Raw genomic sequence first — 27,886 nt, 5'->3', positions numbered from 1 at the left:
GTTAAACAAAACACTCAAAATCAACTTAGTTTTTAATACAAACATTTATTCATCTGTGTCTTGAAACCTAACCTAAACATAACTTATGGGTACATGTTTTTTCCCCTATCTTTATTCCTCACTGTTTTCAGACGGATATTGTTGAGGAACTCAACAGCTGCAGCGTTGTCCTGGTGAAGAACCCAGCTGGTACCACACAGACCAGGACCCTCGGTCATGAGGGCAACCTCTGACGACCCCGCACCACCCAAAGCTCCAGTGTTCAGGTTACATTTTCCCCCTTTGAATGTCCCATGTTTTTTTTTTTTTTTTCCCATGTATGTTTATTGGGTTTTTTTTTTATAACACAAATATACAAAATACGAACTCAGAACACAAAACATAATATACAAACATAACATCAATACAACAAAGCTGGCTTTAACACAATCCCCAAAACCTTGGACATTATATCAAAAACACCAGACCAAAAAGAGTATATTTTGGGGCAAAGTGCATAACTATGAAGATGAGTTGCCTTCGAAGATTTGCACTTGTCACAGATAGGCGAGACATCTGGGTATATATTATGTAGTTTTTCCTTTGAGAAATGGAGCATGTATATAATTTTAAATTGAATAAGGCAATGTCTGGCACTGTGCGAACATGTATTAATCTTTTCAAGTGCACTATCGCAGAGATCCTCTGTAATCGATTCGCCAAGTTCTTTCTCCAATTTATGCTATGTATATGAGCTGGAGAGGGAGTCATTGACAGGAGGGCTTTGTAGATGCGTGTTATCAGTTTTGGTTCGTCTATTGTCAATTTCAGGCACTCATTTTCATGTTTTTGACTCATTCCGAAAGTCCTCCATATGTTTACGTATATAATCCCTAATTTGCAGATATTGAAAGAAAGAATTATTTTCCAATCCAAATTTATGCTGTAGTTGAGAGAATGAGGCAAAGATACCCTGTATATATACGTAGATGTCCGAATGTCCCATGTTTGATCCTCCCTGGCAAAGTGTAAACGGGCAGTTTTGTGGCGTTGAAGGAGAGGAGAGGAGGTCTTTGGATTTGGTGTTTGTTTTTTGAAAGCCTTTTCCCACAGATGGCGTCTGATGGTTATTGTACTGCGGTCGGCACCGCTAAGAGCCTTCATTTGGGTCCAGGACCTTGTCCTGTAGAATGAATGTCTTAGTGCTGTCTTACTGGCCTGCTGCCAGAGGCCTTGCTGATGCAGCTCCACCATCCCACCACATTCAAGACGACAGAGCTTCTCAGCTTTAGCCACCAGGAGGGCATGACCGTGTCAATGCCTGACAGAAAATGAGAATTTGGAGCTGATTTGGGCTTTTATAGCCTGTGGTTTTAAACTTTTGATCAATGGAAAAACACTTCATTATTTTTTTTTAAATTACAAGTTGAAAATGTTTCCCCTTGCCTTTGCATATTGTTGCTCTCCTTAAAACCTCACTAAGGTCCAAACGTGTAAAATGCATATTCTAGCCAGTTTCCAACGGGTTTTAAGACTTTGATGAGGTCTGTACAAGCACCCACCCATGTTTGTCACACGTTTATTTATGCTTCACTACCACTCAAAAGTGTGGAGACACTTACCTATGCTGTTAAATGTCAAAGTGTCTGCAAACTTTTGACTGAATTAGGGGTCTTAGGCAAAGTATTGTAGCCCGTATATTTTGACTTTATTCCCGCAATATGACACTTTTACCAGTGTAATTTTCAAAAGACTCAATTCTTTTGTGTGTTTCTCGGCTTTAAAAAAAAACAGTTTTCTTTAATATTTCAACTCTGTTGCCAATAAAATTAATTCAATACACCCTGGACAGGTGGCCAGCCAATCACAGGGCACATATAGACAAACAACCATTCCCACCCACATTCATACCTATAGACAATTTGGAGTGGCCAATTAACCTAGCATGTTTTTGGAATGGAGAAAAGCCACGCAATCACGGGGAGAACATGCAAACTCCACATAGAGAGGGCCGAGGGTGGGCTTGAACTCGGGTCTCCTAGCTGTGAGGTCTGCGCAATAACCACTCTATACCGTGCAGCCCGCCAATACAATTAATATATAAAATAATAAAAATATATTAATATTTCCTCCCTATTTAAACTTTTTTCATGTCAGTTTTATTCTCATAAAGTGTATGCATTTATTACTATAGTATTTGGATTTATACTTTGTAACTCATCCTCTTTTTTCCTTTTATTTTTTAGCCTTTTTCCAAAATAAAAATAAAAAACCTTTAGATTTGTCAGTATGCGTCTCCCAGTTCGGATACCCCTAAACACGAGAATAATGACATCCTTTTACAAAAGCTTTCATAATAAGCAAATGTAGCTTTTATTCAGCAATAAGAATGAATAAAGAATAAATAGTACTTGCTGTACTCGTGAACGTGAAAGGTGAGTACAGTCAGGGAGGGCATAGTACTGACCTAAAGTGTGGTAAAGCTGACTATAAAGCTGGAAATATCAGCGTGGTACACTCCTTGAGTTCTTCCTGGCACGCCGCATGTTGTCAATCTCTCGATGAGCGGCCATGATGGTTCGACTGTAAGAAAACACGTAGCAAGGAGTCACCTTTTTTTAAGCAATAAGAGAAGAAGACGGGGGCTGGGAGCGACAAACTTGAGAAAGGAGAGTTCCCGTATGAGGCCACACATGAGTTGTGTGGCGTCTTCATCATCTTCATCCTCCCTGGTTGCCTGCTCCTCACTGCAGACACAGCGGCATCTCAGTCCATCCATGACATCCTGGACAGCTCATGCACGAATACAGGCTAAACTATTTGACTTCAGAGAAGCCCAGTTTACCGTAAAGACCAATGACTAGACCAGACATGGAGAATGCGTACATCCGTCTGTGTTCACGCTTACATCAATGCAATGGCGTTGAGCTGCGTGTCGGACACAATATCCAAGCCTCCAGACGCCAGCAAGTCAGCCGTGTTGTTGGTTTGCGTGTCCTCTGCCTGCACAGCAAGAGGAGTATCTTCTAGACCAGTTCCACACTGTGTGCAGAAAGAAAAGCATCATTTCCTGCATATAGTCAAGGTCTGCCGCCAGGCACTGGGGGGGACAGTGAAAATCCTAGAGGAGGAGGGGTTTCCAAAGTGCAGCACCGGGGCTATTTTTTAATTGGCTCGCGGCACATTCTAACAATATCATTTTACAGGAAAACGTAAAAAATGGGCAAATCAGCAGAGCTTTCACAAGAAATCAAAACATGAAGGGAAAAAGTAATCTAACCAGAAGAAGATGGAAATGTACGTGAAGAATGTCGTATTATGGGAAAATATCATCTCATTTGAGTAGCAGTTATTTCTTTAAAACCGTAATATTTGGAGGAACCAAACAATGAATAAAGTCGGAATTAGAGGTTATAATGTTATACGAATAAAGGCATAAAAATATGGGAATGAAGCCATATTTGCCAGAAGAACATTTACAACAAGTTTAGTTGGGGAAATTAAATAGCAGAAATGAAAAAAAAACAGCTATAAATTTACAAAAATAAATTCCAAATATTAAGTGGAAAAAAATCATACTCTCATGGTACCAAGTAGGAAATGTCAGGAAAAATAATTTCAGTAGCATAGAGTTGAAATATTCAAGAAAAAAATGTTATATTTCTTAAAAAGCCGTAATATGAGAAACAAAACAAAGTCAAGCTGTAATTTTGGGAAAATTATGAACCAATCAACCACTATTGAAAAAGTAATAATTATGAGAAGAACACTGACAAGAAGAAAGATAAAGTATTCGGGAAATAAAAACAAAACAGCTGACAAAAAACCATTCCCACTCACATTCATACCTATGGACAATTTGGAGTGGCCAATTAACCTAGCATGTTTTTGGAATGAGGGAGGAAAGTGGAGTACCCGGAGAAAAGCCACGCATGCACGGGGAGAACATGCACATCCACACAGAGATGGCCGAGCTGAGAATGGAATGAATGTGTTGTAAATGTTTAAATACTACATTACCCAGAAGGCTTAGCGCTGTGGACGAGAACCAGAATATTTACACAACACACACATTTACACAAAAGCAACCAAGGAAAAACATCTCAATCCTCCCCCCCCGGACTCCTTTGAACTTGGCAGTTCCAATGCATTGCAACTCACCGTGTCATTCATCTCTGAAGCACCAGAGGGCGCCAGAGCACAGCTTTGGCAAGCATCGGCAGGAGGGTCACCAGCAGTCTCATCGCTCTTCTCACTGGTTGCTACGGCAACACACTGCACATCCGCGACCCCACATGTAACGCTTGGCGGTCTACAGTCCACCTCCCGTGGCTTTGGATGATCTAAATGCTGATTCTCCTCCTTTGGGGGGTCAGTTTGATCTGGAACAGGAGGTGGGTCCTGTTGCTGGTCCCGATCTTTGTCATCCACGTAACTTGGCTTGCATGCCGTCTCACTGCTATCACAAAAAGTGGATGACATTTGGACTTCAAGAAAAAACTGCATCTCAGCTTTGTGATAGAGGCTATTATTAATATCAACATTATTAGTATCACGCCTTTTTTTCCTCCCATTTTTTGTTCTTTTTGTTTTTTAAATTTGGCAAATATGTTAAACTTTCCTCTGAAACAATCCTCGTAAATTTTCCTTTCATCATGATATGACTTTATTCCTATATTTTGCCTTTATTCCCATAATATTGTAAGTTTTTCCCCAAACCTAATGTTCCCAAAATGTACAACTTTATTTGTTCTCATATGGTTAGCACGCAGGCCTCACAGCTAGGAGACCCGGGTTCGATTCTACCCTCGGCCATCTCTGTGCGATGGTGGTGTTTGCATGTTCTCCGCATGCATGCGTTTGGTTTTCTCCGGATACTCCGGTTTCCAAAAACATGCTAGGTTAATTGGCCACTCCAAATTGTCCATAAGTATGAATGTGGGTGGGAATTGTTGTTTGTCTATATGTGCCCTGGGATTGGCTGGCCACCAGTCCAGGGTGGACCCTGCCTCTCGCCGGAAGACAGGCGCCCCCTGTCTATATATAGGCTCCAGCACCCCCTTGTGAGGATAAGCGGTAGAAAATATTTCAACTCTATGCTATTAAAATGACTATTTTCCCTCAAATTAATCATTTATCGTAAAACTGAAAAGAAATGTATCATTAGAATGCAACTCTTTTCCTCTCAATATTTTGACTTTATTCTCACTAAATTACAACTGTTTTTGTGCATTTTTGCTGTCTTTTTTTTAATTTGTCTTGTAAAATTTCCTCTCTTAATTACGACACTGTTCCAATAATATTTTGACCTAACTTTTTTGTTTTTGTTTCTCATATTACATCTTTCTTTCAACAACATATTTTTTCTTTAACTTGTCAACTCTGTGCTACTAAAATTACAGAATTTTTCCTCAAATTACAAAGATATCCTCGTGAAACTGACTTGTTTCTCTTTAGTTTAAAACTGTTTTCTGTTAATATTTTGACCTTATTGTCATAAAATGACAATCTTTTTCAATTTTTCTTTTTCTTTATTTTCCTATTTCATGCTTCCTTTTTTCTATTTGTAATTTTGACTTTATTCACATATTTGGACTTTACAATCATCACATCAACTTTTGCCACAACAGAATATTCCATAAATTGTATTTGTTTATTCGTTGTTTTCTTTGTTTTTCATGTTACAACTTCAAAAATATAGCATCTTTCTTTTGGTATTTCAAGTCTATGCTACTAAAATGACATTATTTACTATGAATTCTTGTAAAATCGTGAACTTGTTCTAGTTTTTCTCTTAACATTTTGACTTGTAAAATTACCACCAAATTTTACATTTTTGCTTTTTTATTTTGTTAAATCATATTTTTAGAATGTGCCACAAGTGACCCCCCATGCCGCACATTGGTTGATGTAACCATTGGACTGACCTGTCAGATGTGCTATGCTGACTTGATGTGAGGACATCTTCCCCCGTCGGTTGTGTGATAACCACGGGGGCTGTACTGATAGATGTTGGCCTTTCCTCTTCCTCTTGTCCATTTTTGATGTGTGAAAAATGACTTGCTTCCTTCACCATCGCACCACACATACCCATCCTTCTCTTCTTTTTGCTAGGCTCTCCTGCGGTGGCCGCTTCAGTTACAATAGCCGGTCTTCTTTTTTGCTTCCGCTCTAAATGGCACATGCTCTCTGTTGTCTGCTGACCTTCCAAAGCAGCTGCACCGGATCCACTTGCGTCCACAGATGTCGGTGGGAATACATGGTACTGATCAACGGCCGTTTGGGACGGCATCGGGCCACGTCCCTCTTTCACGTTTCCCTCCTGGTCCTTTCCGTGCTCACTGTCTTTCCTCTCCAGCTGCGAGTCACCGATGGGATTGCTGACGGTTTGGTGTTGATGCTTTTCATCCGTTGTGTCGATGACGGCAGCTTCTTTGGTGAGAGAGGATCCTTCTGTTGCTTGACCGTGTTCCCAAATGAAGGTAGGCTCCAGCAGAGGGGACTGGGAAGTAGGAATTGCTCTCTTGTCACCCTGGAAATAAGAACAATACTTTGTTCTTGAAACTTTGAAGGGCTGATTAAGTTTTTTTAATTAAAAAAAACCTGATTACCTGTTGTTGAAAAGTATTGTCAACGTCATCATCACAGCTGCCTTGAAATATAAAGTACCATATTTATGGATTAAAAAGTGATATGACATATTATAGTAACATATACCTTTGCTGTTGGTCTTTGCACTCCTCTTCTCTTCCATGTTACCTTTCCAAATAATTCGCATTAATAACACGTAGAATGTTTACAAAGGTAAAGTGTTCATTCTGGCTAGCTTGACGCCAACAAACAATACTTTATGACTTTTTACGGACTTTTTACGGCTAATACGGTAAATTACCTTCATAATACAACTCTGGATGGTACCACATTGACAAAACTTTAATCATATATATTTGTGTAGATCGGCATATTGATTTTAATGTCAATTCACCTGAATAAACTTGACTTACTTTTGAGGCTGGACATACAGTATGCTAGAAGACGAATTAATTATTTTACGTCAGTCAGGGCGTATTGCGCCCGGCCGTAAAGCAGGTTGTGTGTTACCCTGGAGACGCAATGTAGGAAGTCATTCCAATGCTTGGCGTTCTTGTTTTGACAGCTACAAGTCCGTGTTAACATTAAAACGTCGTTACGGTGTCTATTTCCCGCATTTATCTAAGACCTATATTCGACACGAATAAGTGCCCAGAAGAGCTGTTTTTGTGGATACCAGAGTGCGTCAAACCGACAAGGTAATTTGACAACTTTCAAACATAAAAGTGTAACGACTGGCGATAGCATTTAGCCCAAATCAATTAAAATAGCAAATACACACAACTAAGCATTTTACGATACAAAATGGCTGCTGTCGGAGTACTGTTAGGTGAAGTAAAGAGAGCGAACACAAGCGTAATGTGTCTGGGTGTCTTTGGTAAAATTCATTCAAGGTAGCAGTCCATGAGTCGCAGCCGAAACCCACCTCCCCGGGGTCAAGGGGCTTCCCGCGCCAAACAGGTAAGTCACCTCAGGTGTGCTAACAGGTATGAAAGACGTGTCCATTCCTCGGCATCTGTCTTTGTTTCCACCTGTGAAACCGCGCCTCAGATGGGGCTGCTCCTTGATCTCACCCCGGAAGAGGGGATGGATGATGACGGCAACGATGAAGAACTCGAGGCAGAGCTTCTGAATCTGGTGGGAGGAGGAGGAGGAATTCAAAGAAAAAAACGTGAAAATAAAGGTGAGAACATAGATCACGTGATTGTTGAAATGAAACCTTCCCCGTGTCTTACTGTAAGTGCACCTCAAATGTGTCTAGCTCCTGTTCCTATGGATGAAATTGAGCGAATGGCAGCTCTTTGTATGAAAGACTTGGATGAGGAGGATGTAGAAGATGAGGACCTGGATGATGAAGATCTGCTGGTAAAACACGTACTTAATATCTATCGTACTGTATTACAATAATGTGTGCAGAACAAGTACATACAAAATACATAATTGACATTATTTGGCTAACAATTGGGGGGGGGGGGGGGGGGGGTTAGTTTGAATTATCCATGAGCATGAATGTGAGTGTGAATGCTTGTTTGCATTTTACTGGTATTACTGGTGACCAGTCAACAGTGTACCTCAACTCTCACCCAAAGTCCGCTGGGATAGGCTCCAGCTCACTCATGACCCAATGAGGACAAGCACAATAGTAAAGGAATAAAATGCTGTTTACTTGGTCTCCACACTGCAATGTCCATGTTTGTTCACAGGCAGAATTGAATGAAGTTTTGGAGGATGAAGAAGAAAGCCACCCAGCTCACACCTCACAGACTGGTACACCTACAGCTCCCAAAGCGAGAGTCGCATCCCATTCTAGTCCTCCTGTCAACTCCAGCGGCGCAACTGGTCCGGAGTCCCGTCTGTTAGAGCGAATGGAAATGTATAAGGCCGCAATATCCAATGCCACTGCAACTGGGGAAACAAGCAAAGTCCGAAGATATGAGCGTGGATTAAAGGTTTTGCACGCACCATCTCTAAAATCCTCTTCTGCTGGGATGACATAAAGTACGCTCACGTGTCCTGTCGTTTCCAACTTCAGACACTGCAGTCCATGCTTACATCGGTAAGGAAAGGTAAGCCGGTCAATGAGGACGAGATGCCACCTCCTGTTGCTGCAGGCGGAAAACTCTGTGCTGCAGAGCCTGAATCTACCAAGGAGCGCCAAGTCCCAGAGCCTGTCCTAACGCCCTCCCCTCCATCCAATCGAAAACCTACACGGGAGGTGGCGCCAACAGGTCCTAATACCAAGCAACGCCATCTATCTCCACCTCAGAACCTGACGGCGGCTATCACTCCAGGAACTCCTGCTATCTCTCCACTCACACCCCAGCAACCCAGCACACAACACTCTGGTGATCTGTCACAGAATATACTCAAGCCTTTAAAATAAAATATGAGCCATTCAACCCAAGGTGCACACACAGGACTAATGTTGATGTTTGTTTTCCTTCTTTTAGCGCTCAAACAGGTCGTGTTATCCCGACAGAGGGAGTACAAGGTGGCTGCCATACAAGCCAAGCAGAATGGTGACATCGACCTGGCCAAACGGCAGTATGTCATTGCCAAGGTAACTCAACATAGTGATCCGAGGGGGGTTTAGCACAAGCTAATGAAGATGATGTTCACACAGAACCTGGACTCATTGGTGGAGGCCATAGACAAAGGGGAACCAGTAGACCTCAGCTTGCTCCCTCCACCCCCTGGTGAGCATTACCTGAGGTTGTGTTTTTGTCATTTATCTAGCCACCATAGCACAGGTATTCATACCATATTGTAGTTTTGGTTTCATTCATATCTTGACTTATGTTGCTGGTTCATTTCCAGGAGATGTAGTAGCAGAGACCAATGTACCTCATTCCTCTAAAGCAGCACCTCCCGCTGCTCCTGCTGCACCCACCCATTTGCCACCGGCCGGTACTAACCTCTATTTTTTTCTGACTGGCAAGCATTTTGTGGCAGTGCTGAGGTTTTCGATGTGTGTGTGCTCCTTGCACAGACATTGGTGCTCCCAGTAGTGTGGCAGAAGCATTGCAGCAGAGGCTGGACATATACAAGTCAGCAGCCGAGACGGCTAAGAGCAAAGGAGAAGATCGTAAAGCCCGCATGCATCAGCGTATTGTAAAGGTATTTGCCAAACAACTAGTACACACTTGCACCTGCACAGGACAATTCGCCGTTATGGACCATGGTTTTTCAATACATTTTACACTGTATGTGTCGTGTGAATGTCCCATTTTCCACATTGTACATTGTGATGGACAGTTTGCCGAAAAGGCGAGGCATTTGGTGACCTAGTATATGTCGTCAACGCTCACTCAGGCGTTTGGTCTGAAAAGTAAATATAAACATAACAGTGCAAAATGGTGCGCGCTCACAGATGGTGTTTCTTGCTACATTGCAAAGGCAACTCCTGCGTCAAGCTAAAGCGGCTCACACAGGTACACTTTACCTGCGTAGCAATCAACCTACGTTATCAGTCATTAGTGGCGACAAGCTATATATTTTATACTTGAAATGTGTGGAATAAGTAAGTAGGTGTGTGAGTGTCATATTTAGGGCTTAAACCTGGATTGTGTAGCGAGTGAACAGTGGCAATTGAAGAGAGAAGGACAGGGTTCATGAGCTGAATCTAATGTAGTAATTACAACAGTCACTTTTATTGCAAATGTTCATCTGAAATCGGAGGAGAATGTCAACATCAAGCTAGCAGGAGTTGTTTGGACGTGTAGGAGCAACCCGTGGGTCAAAAATAGAGTTTTTTCACCCTTCGCGGGTGGTTTGGTAACATTACCCCTGCAAATAGCGGGGATCAACTGTGTAGTGTACATATGTAAGGGTAGCGACACTCATCAGCCCTTCTTTCACCAGCAATACCAAGATTCCATTAAAGCTCACAAGGCTGGACGACCTGTCAGTTTATCCGACCTACCCGTACCACCAGGTATGTTTCTGATGGCATACATTTACCATTGGTTTGCTATTGCTATTGCACACAAATGTCTATATTACTGCACATCTGTCGCTCTTCTAGGGTGTCCACCATTACAGGGCTCAGAGGGAGAGCGGCAGAACCTCATGGGTGTCCTGGAAACGGCGATGAAAATTGCCAATCAGGATCCAGATGCAGAAGAGGAGGAGAGTCCAAGACAATCTGCCAAAGTAAAAAAAAACAAACAACAATTCATACTCATCGCAGGGTTTTATGTTATTGTGATTATTATTAATTCTATATTACTGTGTAGGTATTATTACTTCATGTAATGTTATTGATGCCATGTAGTGATCCTAATGAAATATTCTCTCTAGCCCTCAGCACACCCGCCTGCCCAGAAAGCCAAATCTCCAACTCCAAGCGGCTCCACAACACTCAAACTAGGATCCAAAGGTTTGTTGAGAGTATCTCCAGGCGTGCAACACAAGACTTTCACTTACTCTTCTCCTAATCATCTTTTAGCCCAACAGCAAGTGGACTTCCTGTTGCTACGGCGACAGGCTTTTTTGCGCGCAGCACTGCGCTCCAAGCAGATGAAGGTCATTGGAGGTTTTCTTTTGTAGTTTAATACCATGAAATGTTTGTTTTTCTATCAACTTCAATACAAATGTAATATCAATCATATATTTTAGGACATGGCGGCAGCGACACAGCACCTCAGACATGCAAAAGGATTCGACCCCATGATTGACGCCGCCAAGTCTGGCCTTCCTGTTGATATTACCAAGGTTGGAAATATATTTGGTACTCATTTTAGTGTAGTGGAACCTTGGTTTTGGTTATTAATCCATTCCGTAAGTTCTTTCAAAAAGCAAAACATTTGTGCTCTTATATTCTGTATATGAAGCTCGTGCACCCTATCCTTTTCCAGGAAAAGGTCTGTTGTACAAATCTGGTCATCTTCTGGTGAGCTTGGCTATATAATCATCCATCTTGGCAGCAAATTCATTCATTCATTCATTCATTCCGCTGAACATAAACATATCTTTAACGCATTTGCCTTGCTGCTGTCATAAAACGTGTTTTGCGTTAACAATTTCATAAAACGTGTCTTGTGTGAACATTTTTGGCTGTCCGGAACAGATCAATTGGATTTACATCTATGGTTAGAGTCCGTTTTGGTTTGAGTCAGACCTGCATCTGGAATTAATGATGTTAACCAAGGCACCACTGTATTTATTTGTATTTTTGTTATTTTTCCTCATGCTGTCACTAGTGTGTCACTTGCAAGTGAGTTTGTCAGTCATTCTGCTGAATGCGATGTAAGCAACAGCAACCAAAGTCATCGTGTGTATGTGAGTGAGTTAGATGGAGACAGAGCGACATCAACTTATGTTGTGTGTGGCTCCAGCACATATCCCCACATGACTTTTTTTCCTTTGTTCTGTTTTGTTTCCTATAACTCACAGATTTCTCTCTGCTTCAGAGCCACAGTCGAATTGTAAAAAGAATATTATTCCTGTTCCCTAGTTAGTTTGTCTTTCTTCACCGTCACATCTTCTAGTAGAGAATAGAAAATTCATGTGATAAGGATAAATAATATATGTTTTTAAAATAATTAGTTTTGTACTTGTCTCAGATTCCCAGCAGTCCAGTCAGTGAGGAGGACTACTTGTTGGCTCGTTCACGTACCTCTCCACTTTCTCCTCGCACCAGTGAGCAGTACCACGGCCTCATGGATCTTTTGCGGAAGCAGCACGAGGTTGAAATGTTACCCTCTTTTCAACCATTTTGACATCCTGAACCCTACTCTAAATGACCCACTGTTTCTCACCCCGACTTGATCTCCAGAAATGTATAAGCTCCTCTCAGCAGTTCACACAATTGGGCAACGTTGCAGAGGCTCTCAAGTAAGAATACGTTGTGTGATAGATATTATTACACATTTCGTTTGCAGACACATTATTTTTCTTTTGTGTTTAAGAAAAACACAGCGTCGCTGTGACATAAAATAACCTTCTTCTTCATTGTAGAGGACACCTGCATAATCTAATCTAATCTGAATCTGAAAGCTCATTAAGCTGTCGATAGAAAAGAGCAAAAATACTGAAGGGGCGGGAATACTTCATTCAGGTGAACAATGGCGGGGAAGGAGATGTGTGGCAACGTAATATCAATGTCACGCTGAACCGGTGCAAAGGAAACATAGGGAAATGGAAAGAAAATTCAAATACAAAATAAAAGGACAGGAACGTGTAAGGAAACTATATATGTGTTATCTTCCATTTAGTGGTGAAATAGCTTTATGGCGACGGATTGTTTGCATGTGTGTATCCTGTGATTGGCTGTGAGTGACGTACAATATATGAGGTAGTGGAATACATTGGAATATTTTCTAATATGCATATGCTTACCTTCTTGTAAATCAGTAATAATTTCTGTAATCTGTGGCTTTTGATTGTCAGTCGGTGTGCATGTTTACCTTTCTTTTCACAGACGATGTTGGTAGGAATGCACATACTTTTTACATGAGCATGGTATTGTGCAAATGTTTATATTACCAGTCTTACCAGTCTTTGTTTTTTTCCAGGTGTGAGAAGCTCTTGGAGGAGTCTTTCAAAAACATTGAGATACTGAAGAATGCCCACGCCAAGGGCCACCCTGTCCCCAAGTGCTGCACAGAGGAGAAGACCTTCAATGTTGCAAAGTCAGCACCAAATGTTTCAGTTCTTAACCAAAGAAAGAGCTACTGTTTGCTCACTGACTCGCGCGCAGCACAGTATTTAAACGATTAGTAGTAGTTCTGAAGTAAAGAAGATGTCACCAGATTAGAGCATGATCATAAATTAGCTGCAGCGCTGTACAAGCTGCAGGGTTCAAAGTTTAAGACAAAAGTAGTGGCTTATACACCGGCAATTATGCTACTTTTTGTGTGCCATCATCATTATGAAATGTATTTACAGGATACCCACATGCATGGTTGTGCTACTCGTTCATGATTGACTGTGACTCACCCTGACGCATTGTGAAGCCAAATGAGTCATATATCAGTGGTGCTGGGCTGATGTCACCTGTGTGTATGTGTAGGAACTACCCCAACGTGGCTGCCAATGAAATGCTGCTGTACATCATCAGAGGCATCAACCTGCCAGCTCCCTCAGGTAGGTTTCCTTGCAGGTAAGATGTGCCAATTATAAATGGATGAATTGACACCCCCATCTCTGTCTCCAGGGGTCTCACCCAATGATCTGGACACCAGCGTCAAGTTTGACTTTCCTTTCTCTAGTGCGGTATGTTGGTGTCACACGGACGGTCCACTTCAGGATCTTATTCAATCATCTCCTCTATGTTTATGTAGGAGGAAGCGCAGAGGGACAAAACCAACACGGTGAAAAACAGCAGCAGTCCGGAGTTTAAAGAGCAGTTCAGGCTTAACATCAACAGAGCACATCGAGGATTTAAACGAGTCATCCAGTCCAAAGGCATCAAATTTGAAATCATCCACAAGGGGTACCAATCAGAACCCTTTTGATGTTGACACCTGTATTCTTCGCACCATGTCAATGAGATGCTCTTGTGTGTGTTAACAGGGGCCTCTTTAAAACAGACAAGGTTTTGGGCACAGCTCAACTGAAACTGGAGGGTCTAGAAAACCACTGTGACATCCGAGAGATAATTGAGGTGAAATGGAAATAAGTGTAGGCTCACTATTTATGGCTCTGGTGGTTTTTCATCTGCCTAGTCTGCAAAAGAGTTTGTTGGTAACCACTTTTCCATGGAATGAGACAGTCTTTGCTGGAGAGATGTCAGGACAGTGTTGTAAGCCAGGGGTGTCCAAAGTGCGGCTCGGGGACCAGTTGCTATTCTAAAAATATAATTCAACAAGAAAACCCAAGACAAACAACAGTAGCAGAAAAAAATAATAATACAAGACTATTAAAGCTATATGATCAAGCTGAGATGCAATTTCTTCTGGAAATCCTGTATATGTCACTTCTACATGTCGACATGTCTTGACGCCCTTGTTGTAAGCAGACCATAGGAAACAAGGCCTTTTTAGCTTGACACACTGTAGATGGCCTTGGATCGTGTTTTTAGAAGGGTGGCTTGCTCTCGCCAATGTAGAATCACGGCGCTCATACAATAGTGTAACAACGTCAACCAGCTTTTGTCTGAGTGATATGTCAAGCATTTACAACACTTACCTGTTTGTGGCTCTCAGGTGATGGACGGACGTAAAGCCACAGGTGGCAAGCTGGATGTGCGGGTGAAGCTCAGAGAGCCTCTATCCGGCGTGGATCTCCGGCCAGTGACTGAGAAGTGGCTGGTCCTTGAACCCGTCTCCCCACTCTCACCTCCAGAGAGAAAACAAGAACGGGTGAGTCAGTGACTTGAGGGCTCATCGGTGAGCACTCTTGACAACTCAGACACATGTTGGCAAGTAAAAGACTCTTAGTTGGGCCATTTATGTCAAACCTAACATGAAGACCCTTTGTGCTTGAACAAACCAGGCTCCATCTCCTCGAGCCAAAGCCAAACATGAAGCCAGCAGCAGGAGCAGTCACCACAACAACTCCCCTCCTCAGTACAAACTGCACAGCTTCAGCCTCCTCAACTTCGACAAAGAGCGCTTAGAGAGAAAGGTGTATTTGTGTGCCATTTGCTTGTAGTAACTCATGACGGAGTATTATACTTTTACAAGAGTAAAAATAATAATACACTTCCTTGCCATGATCTGCAGAGGATCTGAATGATGTGACTTGAATATTCGACACTTTTTTACGTTTTAATTTGCATTGTGAGAAATGTAGACTTATTCTTTGAAACCACTACTAGCAAAACAACGCATGTGAACTGGTGGTGGTGAGCTTATATTCTTGGGTTAAAGTATAATTGGGATAAGGAGTGACACAAATACAGCACGTACATACTGTATATAAAATAAATATACAATTTGTAAAGAATTGAAATGGTTCGATTTGATTGTAAATTCTAATTCTAACAAATGGCATTTTACATTCTTCAAGTTTTGTCTATGAAATTGTACGTATTAAATAGTATACGTATTTTTTTTCTAGAGTCGCATAATCAGTCTGGGACCGATTTTGGAATGCATTTCATGTCTTTGAGAGCTCTTCAGTCACTGCATGCATTTCTCTCAGATTGCAGAGTACCAAAAGAGCCGACGGGACCCCCCCAGTGATGTGCTGCATCAGTACAAAGAGGTCACACACAGGCTGCAGTGGCAAAAGGCGCAACTGGAGGGAGCGTCTCCGGCTCTGCTAACAGGTAGGCCAGACACATCGTCATCCTGTCAAGATAACACCACGCATCTCATGTGACACAGCCCTATCTTCTCCGCATGCAGAGTATGAAAATGTGCTGCGGCGCTTCACCCAAGGACTCACTGACTCTGTGAAGAAGTTCTCAAGTCAAGGCAACAGGGTGAATGCACGCTTTGGCTTACTTACTTACCGTAGCGGACGTCCTGCATCTAGGGTGAGGTCTCACAATGGACACAAATGGGTGGATGCATGCAGGCCAAAAACGCAGCACTGACTGTTTCCTTTCCATTGTACACTTCGCCATAATGGGATATCATCGTCGTCACACATAAAGGATCAAATAAAACACCAATGTGATGAAATATGTCATAACATTACATGACACTATCTACTATGGTAGACTGCAGTATAATGTTTGCAGATCCTCTTCCAGTACAACTCCAATCAGTCCAAAAAAGTGTTATGAAGAGGGAAACACATGCAGTAATCCTTTGTTTATCACGGTTCATTGCTTCCAGACTGTGATAAAATAGGAGTCATTCTTTATATTTGTCCCACTTGTAGCCTTGTTTTTACCTCTGGATGAATGTATTGATGTTGTATTTTAATGCATCTTTTACTCTGGTTTGTACTCAACTCTATTTTTCTTCACTGTACAGCGTCTTTGAGTACTCTGAAAAGCGCTATACAAATACAATTTATTATTATTATTATTATTATAAATGGAATGTTTTCGTAGTTGGAGCATAGAAAACCTTCTAAATACGGTTTTAGTATTATTAGAGCCCTCTAGATATGAAAACCTGTTTAAATGTGTTTTTAAACCCACTATAGTCACCTTTACACTTGTATTACCCAATATAGTCATATAATATGACATCTTTGACATAAAATTCACACATTCATAGCAAACCTCCTGCGATGGCTATTGTCTCATCAGTGTAAAATCATCCCAAATGGCCGGTACCGAGAGGGATGGCTTTTGACAAATGGCTGTGATTGAATGAGTTAATAGCATCTTGTTCTGTTTTGCTTTATAAAGACAACATTCCAAGCAAAGCTCACATTTTGGAATATTTCATGGGGGCAGGGCACTGTATGCTGATATCTCCATTGCAATATTTGCAGAAAATATGCTTGACTTTTTTTGATAAATGCTTCAGTTGTACTTTGTATGAGTAAAAGGTTTAAGTCAACGGTCAGTTCAGGCAAAGCCCCCCCCCCCCCCCCCCCCCCCCCCCCCCAAAGAAACAATTGTCACTATGCGTCTCCATTTAAAGCCTCCGTCCTTTGCTTCCAGGAGGCTGCCAAGGACGCTCTGAGCAGGTTGAAGATGGTGGAGACTGAGGTGAGGCTTCTCGTGTACAGGACATGCGTTGAGTGCATGTGCAGCGGGTTGACAATGTGTGTGTCTGCTTGATTCATCAGTTGGAATCCCTGAAAAGGAAACGCGCTGGATAAGAAGAGATGAGCAGAGCAACGCATTGGCTGGTGTACTGTTATGAGTTATCATCTCTTCTTTATCCTACACTCACACACTTTAGCACTCCACTCTTAAGACCTTTAGCACGGCTCTGCTCATGTCCGAAATAGATGCATGATGGCCACTTTTTGTAAATCTGTGTGAGGTCACACAACATATCATCTGACCACGTTGAAACCAGCATCTGGTGTGACGTGTGAAATATGCCGGCCCTTACTGGCCTTTGTTGACTTCCCGCTAGTACCTTTCACACAGCCGCTCTTCTGTTCTTATTGCATGCATTTTGTAGTTTGTGTAGGTCGGGGTCGTAATCTGTCTGCTCCAATGTTTCTAGATTATAATAATCTGCTTCATTTGAAATGCTGTAATATTGGGGGGGGGGGGCACAGCCTGTATCCCAGAATGAGGGATTAGTGTTGGTGTCACCAAGGAGACGAACAGATCGCCTTTGGGGTTAGAAAGGGGGGTGTGTTAACAGACCGAGTGTGTTAGTGGTTCTTCATCGCCTCCTTCACGTTCACTGTCTTCATTCACACTAATTCCTTCACACAAGATCACAAATGACTCCTGGTCACGCACCGCTCAATTTGGCTTTCCATCTGTCTTAAGAGACTCTAATAGACAGCTAAGTCCATAACGTTCTCTATTACAAAGAAAGTGATTCATTCACATTCATTGAAAGTGACACTTGGCGTTTACAAAACGTGCTGCTCGGGCTGTTTGCGGTCGTGGTTGTATTTTTATTAGCTCGCAGCACATTCTAAAAATATATCAGGAAAAGAAAACAAACAGCAGAAAGCATCAATAGTTTTATAATAATATAATTCATTCAAACTCTTAAGACAAAAAGTTACAATCTCACAACGAAAAGTTGTAATTTTACGAGAATAATATTGTATTATGAGGAAAAATAACATCATTTTTAGTAGTGTTAAGTTGAAATATTAAAGAAACAAAACAAAATAACGAAGTCATCATTTTAAAAATAATTATTATCCATCCATTCTCTATGCTGGGGTGTGCTGGAGCCTATCCCAGCTTGAGCCTATCCCAGAGGGTTGGTCCACCCTGGACTGGTTGCCAGCGAATCGCAAGGCACAACCATTCCCACCCACATTCATACCTAAGGGCAATTTGGAGTGGCCAATTAACCTAGCATGTTTTTTGGAATGTGGGAGGAAAGCGGAGTACCCGGAGAAAAGCCATGCATGCACAGGGAGCACATGCAAACAAATGTGATTAAATTGGGAGAGTAGTAATGATAAACATAGCAGTTTGAAAAAGGGCCCAATTATGGCTGCTTACAGTTTTGCGGCCTGCAGTGTTCTGCACGTTTACTCACTGCCGTGGTTCCCCTAGGTTCCATAAGTCCTGGTTCAGCCGTGCATCACAGTAAGCAGCCAATAGTGTTGGATGACAACTGTTAAGTCATAGGAATAGTCATTATGACTTCATTGGAACCTGAACTAACGCACGCTTAAACGCCACATCACCTGGAAACGCCTTGAGTAAGAGGCTGCCTTGTTGTCATGGTGACCGGCTCATCAGCATTCTGTGTGGATTTTGGATGGTTTGGGGAGGGCAGAAGGACATATTGCAAAAGTTTGCTCAGCTGGTAGCACAGACACACTTGTTATCCTTCGTCATCTTGGTCTCTGCAATGAGGCTACACAACCTTAAAGGAAGCTGCTCCGTACTGAATGTTTGTCATTTCATGCACTACTGTCTGCATTCCTCTCGGCTTATTCAACCCATCATTGAACAATCACGTTTGTATGCTGCTCTCTCATGTCTGGGCAATTCAAGAAATATTCTATTTCTATCAATAAAAGAAAGAGCGAGGTACGCTCTTATTTGTGGGACTGAAGCAAGGCCCGATTAGTCTTTATTATATTATTAAGTACATGGGTTGTGTCTATATGAATACATGCTCCATGCTATGCAAATGTGGCAGTTGGGGTGGGGCGATCTGCTTGCGTCTTGAAATTGTGATTTTATCTGAAGGGACAATACCAGAGTAACCACTTTACAGTGTGTATTACATTTAGACAGTATTAGCTGTGTGTTGAGTTCACTTTATAGTAATACAGTAATACTTGTATAGCAAACAAGCTGTACACTAGCTACTAGCAAATTTTATTTTCATAGTACTAGTCAATGAGAAGATGTGCTGAGATGTGAGGGGTGTACTCACTTTTCTGACATTCTGTGTATATAACTAACCAGTTTATCCAGTATATGTAACCATTGGATTTTCAATACAGTTGTGTAACAAAAACAACCATGGCGAGCGCACACATAGTATACAGGAATAGTAAAGTTAAATAATAGTAAAGGACACGATGCAAAGATACAAAAATACAAGAATTGTTCGAAATGCTTTGCTTTTATGCTAATAAGGGACCGAATGTGACAAAGAGAGAAGGGGGGATGGGCAGAGCGAGCGTTGGGTGGGCGTGGCCAAAGGGGAGAGGACTTCCGGCTTGGTGGACACGTGGTTCCGTGTCTGTCTGCCTGTCAGCGTGTGAAGCGCTACAACCCTCTTCTCCTAAAACCTTCTCCTCCCTCCTTCTGGCGTCAACTTTATTCTTAGCAGCGACCTTCCCGTCAAACCAGCAAAGTGTGAGAGTCAAGGTGTGCGCGAGAGCACGCTCGCGCGCGTGTGAGTGTTAGTGTGTGTGACTGTGAAGTGTGATAGAGAAGCAGCTACCGGTCGGCCCGCGGTCTCCCCCCGCCCCCCTCCCCAACATCGTCGTGTCGGTCATGACGCTGGAATCGATCCGCTACCGGAGCGGGTCTCTGCAGATCCTCGACCAGCTGGTGCTGCCTCAGCAGACCGTCTACGATGACATCCGGTCCGTGCAGGACGCCTACGAGGCCATCAAGTCCATGAAGGTAAGATAAGGTAACGTAAGGTAAGTAAAACTGTCCACCCCCCTCACGTGCACGCCGGCTGCATGTGCGTCTCCTCCCGTCGAGCGTGCGCGACTCCTTTGTGCTCCCGCCACTGTCAGTGCACGCGCCACCCTCGGCCTGGATCTTTTGTTTTGATGCACCTGCAGCATCCTTCCATTTCTAACGTCAAATAAAAGACATCATGTGGACTTTCTTTGATTATCTGGCGTCTTGTGGAAGATCGAAAATGTTGCTATCAAACGGACCCTCCTCCTCTTTCTCTGGGATCCTTTTTGATGAATTATTAATGTTCCTGCCAGGCTTTTTGTTCCCCTTTTCCTCCTGTGCTGCACTCGGTGACACCTCCACTGTATTGTACATTCTTGAACGTTGTTGGAGGACATATTGCCTCATTATTTCATGTGGCTCTTTTGTTTCAACATTTCAACTTCGTGTGTAGTATGAAGCAATGTGCTGTATGTGGAGAGGTGATGTCATGATGAGGATGTTTGATGGTAGACTTGATGGAAGACATGACTAACCCGTCCTTTCACAGCAATGATGTCACACTCATCTGCTTATGAGATAATAGTGGGAGATCTCATAAGATCTCATAAGTGGGAGATCTCATCTTATTTTCACAAGATGAACTAAAAAGGTAGCTAATGTATTCATGTATAATGCATGTGTTAAATCAAAATCACATTTTTGCTTAAAAATATATTTAGAAAATATTTAAGTTGCGCTTCTTTATCTGTCAAGAAATAAAGAAGATATATCTTAAGAAGTCAGGCAAAGTCATACATGATGATCTGCCTTGTAGTTTCCAAGAAATTCAGATGCAAAAGTCAATTTCATGAAGTTTCTCTACATGCATGCTTTTTGCCCACTTCCAATTCTGCACATAAAAACGGCTTTTGATGGTAAAACACTATTTAAATGATTGTACTGCAATGTGCAGAGAGGCTTTCAGATAAAACTGCTTACACGTTCTGACAAACTAGGCTTTTTGCCTTATTTTGCATGAAGTTCCTTTATTAGTGACCTAAACCAAGACAAATGTCACCATCGACAAGAAACATGGCTAATGTGTACATATGTGTATGTGTGTGGGGCGTGGCTTGCAGCAGGAAATGGGCGGGCTATACACATTGGATGGGATGTCCATGATGTTTTGCTAACCCTGGCCTGGCCCTCTCTACCAGGTTCGGGGGGCCCCAGCCATCGCCATCGTGGGCTGCCTCAGCTTGGCCGTGGAGTTACGAGCAGGTGCAGGCGGCGATGACCCAGTGACATTCATCCGGGAGTCTCTGTGTCACCTGACCTCAGCCAGACCCACTGCTGTCAACATGGGCCGTGCTGCCCGCGAACTGATGGAGTTTGCGGAGAACGAGAGCATGGAGAAGAACTCTGAGCAGCTGAGAGAAAGGTGGGTTGCCGGGTTGAGGCCGTATTTGTTCTGGTGCCTTTTGATGAAATGATACAAAGCGGAACCTTGGTTAACATCGTTAATCCGTTTTTGCATTAAGAAATACTGTAAATCCAATTAATCCATTCCAGAAAGCCAAAAATGTGAACACTCAGCCCAATTATAGTGCTTGTAAATGCTTAGAAATGATGAAAGGGATAAATGAACGTATCTTGTGTCACAAGATCTTGCAAGATTAAGGCGTGACAGGATTTCTCATTAAGGAAAACTGGGAACCAAGTTGATAATAAATAAATTTGTCACAATAAATGTAAATGAGCGCCATGATTTTGCCAGTCTCAGTACGTGTCTGTTTTCCTCATCTCTCAGGAAGTGAACCCTGTCCGTTGGCACGTTTGTTCTATAGAGTCCCTTCTGTCAGTCTACAGTCTATTTGTCTTGGTGGGTGGAGGCGGGGCTGCTAGCATGCACACAGAATGCAGAAGAGTGTAGCCTCACGAGAAGCAATGCAAGGTCACGGTAGAGATGAAATAGTAGAACTGAGTGTCTCATGACATCCCCACTAAGTTCCAAAGTAAAACTAAACTACAGGAAGTTGAATGAAGACCTGTGCTATTGCACTCTTTGGGCAGCATTGAAACAGGAGTTCAAAACATTCCAGGTCAGATCGTCCCATCCCATTAGAAGTATTAAAAGGGAACATCAAAACATGAGAAAAATCAAGTGGAATTGAATGGACACATGCAGACCCCATGTGACCTCTGGTGTTGGTGTGCCCCCAACAGTGTAATAGCCTGGATCGAAGACATGCTGGAGCGAGACGTCAATGACAACAAGAAGATCGGCAACTATGGCGCCCAGCACATCCTTTCTGGCGTCCCGAGGGACTCCGTGACCATCCTCACGCACTGCAACACCGGCTCCCTCGCCACCGCTGGATACGGGACTGCACTGGGTAAGAGTCGGACCGGAAGGAAGGATCGGGACGCCATTGCTGGAGCTAAGCAGCAGTCTCTGTGTGCGTGCGTAGGAGTGGTACGAAGCCTCCACTCGTTGGGCAGGCTGAAGCGTGTCTACTGCACAGAAACCAGGCCGTACAACCAGGGCTCTCGACTAACGGCGTACGAGGCGGTAGCCGAGGGAATCCCCGCTACACTCATCACCGACAGCATGGCGGCCCTCACCATGAGAGAGATGAACATCACAGGTTTGGTTCTTCCCTTTCACTTCCATCACGGTCAAGCTGGAACCGCCTCATGTTCCATCATGGTTCTCCTTGCAGCTGTTGTGGTTGGAGCAGACAGGGTCGTTGCCAATGGCGACACGGCCAATAAAGTGGGAACATACCAGCTAGCCATTGCTGCCAAGCATCATGGGATACCGTTCTATGTGGCGGCACCCAGCACCTCATGCGACCTAAGCCTGGAGAGTGGCAGAGACATCATCATCGAAGTTCGCCCGCCTGAGGAACTCACCAGTATTAATGGCGTCACCATTGCTGCTCCAGGTGTGTGTGTGTGTGCATGTGTGCATGCACCTCTACAACATTGTTATATGATGTTTATCATAAAGACTTTGAAAAACAGATTATTTTTTCACATATTTCTTCTTGAATATTGATATATCAACTCTATACCACAAAAATGACATTTTTACTCATAATATTACAAATTTATTCTTGTAAAATATCAACTTTTTCTGGTTAGAATGACTTCCTCCTAGTATTTTGACTTTATTCTTGTAAAACAGTTTTTTTTTTTAAATTTTCCCACTATCTCAACTTTTTGTAAATTTATTTTTGGTAATTTGGACTATATTCACGTAATCTTTGTAACATTTTCTGCAATCTCATTTTTATTAGTTTTGTTTCTCATAATACTACAACTTTAAAACATCTTTTACCTTTTATATTTCAACTTTTTGTGGGCGGCATGGCTCAGTAGTAGAGTGGTCATCGCCGACCCTGAAGGTTGCATGTTTGATCCTCCGTCCTCCCATAAGCATCAGAACCCCAGTTGGTCCTGATGCTGCGTCATCAGTAAGTTAATGTGCTAACGGTGTCAAAGCGCTTTGAGTGCTTTGGAGATGGAAAAGCGCTATTCCAGTGAAAGACCATTTCTCATAACTTCCTGGTGAGATGACAGCTTTTTTGGCCTCCTATTTGGACTTCGGTCTTGTATAACTGCTGCCGGTGTTTCTATTTTTACTGGTTTCTTTTCTTGTAAAATCACATTTTTATATTGTGACGTGAGCCAATTAAAAAAAAAAACAGCCCTTTGGCCACCCCTGATTTATAGAGCTCCATCCTCCATGAAAAACTTTTTTTTTTAATTTTCTGGATCATATTATTTGTTTCTCATGCGGTACTACTCTGCTACCTACAGCTAAATTCCTTCATTTTCTACCGTTTATCCTCACAAGGGGTGCTGGAGCCTATCCCAGCTGTCTTGAGGCTGGGTACACCTGTCCACCCTGGACTAGTGGCCAGCCAATCCCAGGGCACATATAGACAAACATCCAGTCCCACCCATATTCATACCTGTGGCCAATTAACCTAGCATGTTTTTGGAATGGGGGAGAAAACCAAAGTACCCGGAGAAAAGAACATGTAAACTCCTCAAAGAGATGCCTCGGAGGGGGGGAATTGAACCCAGGTCTCCTAGCTGTGTGGCCTGCACGCTAACAACTCGGCCCAAGTTAAATGCAGGACGAGCCGGCGGGGGAGGTGGTGGAGATGGGGGGGGGCACCAGTTAGTCAAGAGCTCGATACAGTTTCCTTTGTTGAGAACCTGTTATCTGCTGAGCTAGCGAGGAGAGCCCAACCATCGGCTGGAGCAAAACAACACTGACTGTGAAAGTCTTCACTGCCCCCCACTATCTGAGCAGCACTGTTTCATGGTGCTAAATCTTAAACATCATTGAGGGCCCCTTCTCGGGTTCATCTCTTGTACTGGAGGCGTGTCTGCAATAGAGGAACCTGATTTAGTTCCTTTGGCGAGTGCTGGGCTAAGTCACTGAGCTCTAATTACGTTTGTGGAGCATAGAAGTGCTCTAAAGTAATGAAAAAACACTTTTAATGGGCACACGGGTCCCTGCAGAACACCATGTGCACTTGAGTCTCTTACAGCTCCTTCTTGTCATTCTATGTCGGCATGCTCTTTCCTTTCTGGAATCACTTTTGGCTGGTTCAGAAGGGAAGCCATTATTGTTTTATACCTAAACTCTCATCAGTCAGCTCTAGCTTGCCATAACATCCCAACAGCACAACCCCTTTGCACACAATGTTTAGCAAACGCTGCATATTTACGAGGTGGGGGCGGGTTTTTCCTGCATTTTTCTTCCAATAATCCCCAGTGGTGATTTGTGCAGGTATTGAGGTGTGGAACCCAGCCTTCGACGTGACCCCCCACCAGATGATCACAGGAGGCATCATCACAGAGCTGGGGGTCTTCCTGCCCTCGGAGCTCCAAGCGGCCCTCACTGGCCGCCTCACTGCTCTCTAGAGCATCACCTGCTGGCGTCGGTGCGCCACTGCACCTTAACACACACACTCTCACACACACTCACTCTCCATCATGATGTGGTTCCACGTTTTTCCTCACACACATCCCCAAACACACACTGCAGGGAGTCAAAGAGACGTGTGCAGCTACCTTCCACAATTTTTGTATGATTTTCCTAGAATTACTGTCACTTGACATTAGTGAACAACGTCATGTCTTTTTAAAAAGCGACGGAAGCACATTTACAATCACAAATGAGGGGATTTGATTTGTACAAACAACTGACTCAACTGTTTTGGATTTATTTCAATGTTGGACATCCGTTCAGCTATGCTGTCCACTTGTAAATACACGTGTCCTGCTGGTTGCGTGTACATAATGTACAAAATGTAGCCACTGCTAGTTTCAATCATCATAATGTTATATTAACATTCATGTTTGTGTTGCTGTCGACACGCTTGTAGGGGAGCCATCCACATTTATAGCTGTAATACCAGTAGACCTGTCATGATAACTGGACCATAATTCTTCTGCAAATTATTGCCTCTTTGTTGAGTGAACCTAATGATAATATATGACACCATAATGCAGGTACACCATATCAAAAACAAATTTCATTTCTCAAGAGTATTAATTAACATTGTAATTGGATGGAATGTATGTATAACTAACAAATAAAGTCATAAGTCCTAAATTTACACAACGCCAAAGATCACATCAGTCCCCTTTTTCATTGTTGTCTCAGGCAATGCCTGTTACCTAAATTTACAGGGAAAAAAAGTTGTACATTTTACAAAGTTGTAAAAATTACTTTTTTCTTCAATGTGGCTAATAATCTCTCATCTCATTTGAATGTCAATATATTTTAAATAAATTGAACAAATAAAACAAAAATAATTAAAAGAAAACCAATGAACACAAAACAAATATAATTTCATTCACATTGTGTCACAGTAATGTCATTTATGGAGGCCGGTGTGATGACTGGATTATCGTGACAGGCCTAAATACTTGCTGCCCGTGTGGCCACATTCTGAACTTGTGGAATCTCTTCCTGATGACACACACGGCTGTATTTATACCTCATGTCATGTTTACATCTCCATTATCTCTTACTTCATCATACCAACGCATAATACACTACTCACAAAAAGTTATGGATATTAATGTAGCTTCACACCAAAGTGTCCACTACTTCTTGTGAGTAGTGTATATGTAGTAGTGTAGTAGTATATGTAACCGTGCTGATGTTCACAGTACAGTACTGCACTGGACACTCTGTAGAATAAAGAATTTAGAAAAGAGAATCATGAAAACAGCTTTAAATGACACACACACACAGCAAGGGAAGGAATAGCTCATCCCAAAATGAACACATTTAGTGTGAAGGTGGTCAGTTAGCCATTGTGAAGCCAGGCGGAGTGAGACATCGCTACTTCACTCCCTCTTTACAGGCTCTAAAGGACTTCACTCTTAAATTTTGTTTTAGGTGTAATTATTCCGATGAGTGAAAAATATGACATTTCTTTCACTGCAAACCCACCCAAGCGTCGAGTGTGCACCTTTGCATGAACGATGGTTAGGATATCAACAAAGAGTCAAATAAAAGTAGTTTTGGTATTTATGTTGACATTATATGTTGGTCGAACCTCTGTTACAAGAGGTCCAATGTAGTTTTCGTCATGGTCGTGGAACACTGGACCAGCTCTACACCCTCACAAGGGTGCTTGAGGGTGCATGGGAGTTTGCCCAACCAGTCTACATGTGTTTTGTGGATCTGGAAAAGGCATTCGACCGTGTCCCTCATGGATTGGTGGCGCGCTACTACGTGCTATCCGGTCTTTGTACAAACGGGGCAGGAGTCTGGTTCGCATTTCCAGTAGTAAGTCGAGCCTGTTTCCGGTAAACGTTGGCCTCCGCCAAGGCTGCCCTTTGTCACCGATTCTGTTCACAATTTTCATGGACAGAATTTCTAGGCGCAGCCAAGGTGTTGAGGGAGTCCAGTTCGGGGGCCTTAGAATCTCATCTCTGCTATTTGCAGATGATGTGGTTCTTATGGCCTCTTCGGGCTGTGACATTCAGCGTTTACTGGGACGGTTTGCATCTGAGTGTGAAGCGTCTGGGATGAGACTCAGTACTTCCAAATCAGAGGCCATGGTTCTCAGTCGGAAAAGGGTGGAGTGCTCCCTCCGGGTTGGGAATGAGGTCCTGCCCCAGATGGAGTAGTTTAAGTATCTTGGGGTCTTGTTCACGAGTGAGGGAAAGTGGGAGCGTGAGGTCGACAGATGGATCGGTGCAGCCTCTGCAGTAATGCGGTCGCTGTACCGGACCGTCGTGGTGAAAAGAGAGCTGAGCCGGAGGGCAAAGCTCTCAATTTACCGGTCGATCTATGTTCCCACCCTCACCTATGGTCATGAGCTTTGGGTCATGACCGAAAGAATGAGATCGCGGATACAGGCGGCTGAAATGAGTTTCCTCCGTCGGGTTGCTGGACTCACCCTAAGAGATGGGGTGAGGAGCTCAGCCATCCGGGAGGGGCTCAGAGTAGAGCCGCTTCTCCTGCACATTGAGAGGAGTCAGTTGAGGTGGCTCGGGCATCTCATCTGGATGCCTTCCGGACGCCTCCCTGGTGAGGTGTTCCGGGCATGCCCAGCCGGGAAAAGGCCCCGGGGAAGACCTAGGACACGCTGGAGGGACTATGTCTCACAGCTGGCCTGGGAACGCCTTGGTGTCCTCCCGGTGGAGCTGGAGGAGGTGGCCGGGGACCGGGAAGTCTGGGCTTCCCTACTAAGACTG

General features: G+C 43.1%; 3 protein-coding genes across 8 annotated transcripts; 2 read left to right on the top strand and 1 right to left on the bottom strand.

Annotated features, from left to right (window-relative positions):
• Nucleotides 1-450: 450 nt before the first annotated feature.
• LOC131131264 (uncharacterized) lies at nt 451-7,719 on the bottom strand. Of its 5 annotated transcripts, XM_058075824.1 has the most exons (9): nt 6,984-7,719; nt 6,697-6,738; nt 6,591-6,631; nt 5,907-6,511; nt 4,141-4,438; nt 2,888-3,021; nt 2,640-2,726; nt 2,447-2,562; nt 451-1,300 (listed from the first exon to the last, which is right to left on the bottom strand). In XM_058075824.1, exons 1-8 carry the CDS (start codon nt 6,997-6,999, stop codon nt 2,484-2,486), a joined length of 1,302 nt encoding a protein of 433 aa, XP_057931807.1. In that variant the 5' UTR covers nt 7,000-7,719; the 3' UTR covers nt 451-1,300; nt 2,447-2,483. The 5 variants fall into 5 exon arrangements, with proteins under 5 accessions (XP_057931807.1, XP_057931814.1, XP_057931834.1 ...); XM_058075831.1 differs by lacking the exon at nt 451-1,300 and having other exon boundaries at nt 2,387-2,562; nt 4,141-4,435; XM_058075815.1 differs by lacking the exon at nt 451-1,300 and having other exon boundaries at nt 2,391-2,562.
• Nucleotides 7,074-19,130, top strand: cc2d1a (coiled-coil and C2 domain containing 1A). 2 transcript variants are annotated; one of them, XM_058075790.1, is made up of 28 exons: nt 7,074-7,268; nt 7,464-7,530; nt 7,621-7,753; nt 7,832-7,935; nt 8,274-8,519; nt 8,603-8,915; nt 9,021-9,130; nt 9,194-9,266; nt 9,388-9,477; nt 9,560-9,687; nt 10,432-10,504; nt 10,595-10,722; nt 10,870-10,948; nt 11,018-11,094; nt 11,188-11,283; nt 12,135-12,257; nt 12,347-12,405; nt 13,086-13,202; nt 13,583-13,656; nt 13,727-13,785; nt 13,854-14,005; nt 14,086-14,176; nt 14,718-14,873; nt 15,007-15,138; nt 15,658-15,784; nt 15,864-15,940; nt 17,081-17,128; nt 17,209-19,130. In XM_058075790.1, the coding sequence occupies exons 2-28, from the start codon at nt 7,474-7,476 to the stop codon at nt 17,239-17,241; spliced, it is 2,955 nt and encodes a 984-aa protein (XP_057931773.1). In that variant the 5' UTR covers nt 7,074-7,268; nt 7,464-7,473; the 3' UTR covers nt 17,242-19,130. The 2 variants fall into 2 exon arrangements, with proteins under 2 accessions (XP_057931773.1, XP_057931782.1); XM_058075799.1 differs by lacking the exons at nt 7,074-7,268; nt 7,464-7,530; nt 7,832-7,935.
• Nucleotides 19,131-19,720: 590 nt separating this feature from the next.
• Nucleotides 19,721-25,793, top strand: mri1 (methylthioribose-1-phosphate isomerase 1). Its single transcript, XM_058075864.1, has 6 exons — nt 19,721-20,158; nt 21,364-21,587; nt 22,373-22,542; nt 22,618-22,794; nt 22,870-23,094; nt 24,957-25,793. Exons 1-6 carry the CDS (start codon nt 20,027-20,029, stop codon nt 25,088-25,090), a joined length of 1,062 nt encoding a protein of 353 aa, XP_057931847.1. The 5' UTR covers nt 19,721-20,026; the 3' UTR covers nt 25,091-25,793.
• Nucleotides 25,794-27,886: the final 2,093 nt, after the last annotated feature.

Source organism: Doryrhamphus excisus, chromosome 1 (genome assembly GCF_030265055.1).
Source record: "Doryrhamphus excisus isolate RoL2022-K1 chromosome 1, RoL_Dexc_1.0, whole genome shotgun sequence".
In the NCBI taxonomy this organism is placed as follows: domain Eukaryota; kingdom Metazoa; phylum Chordata; class Actinopteri; order Syngnathiformes; family Syngnathidae; genus Doryrhamphus; species Doryrhamphus excisus.
Note: the sequence above shows the minus strand (reverse complement) of the source record. Positions and strands in the feature narration are given on the sequence as shown.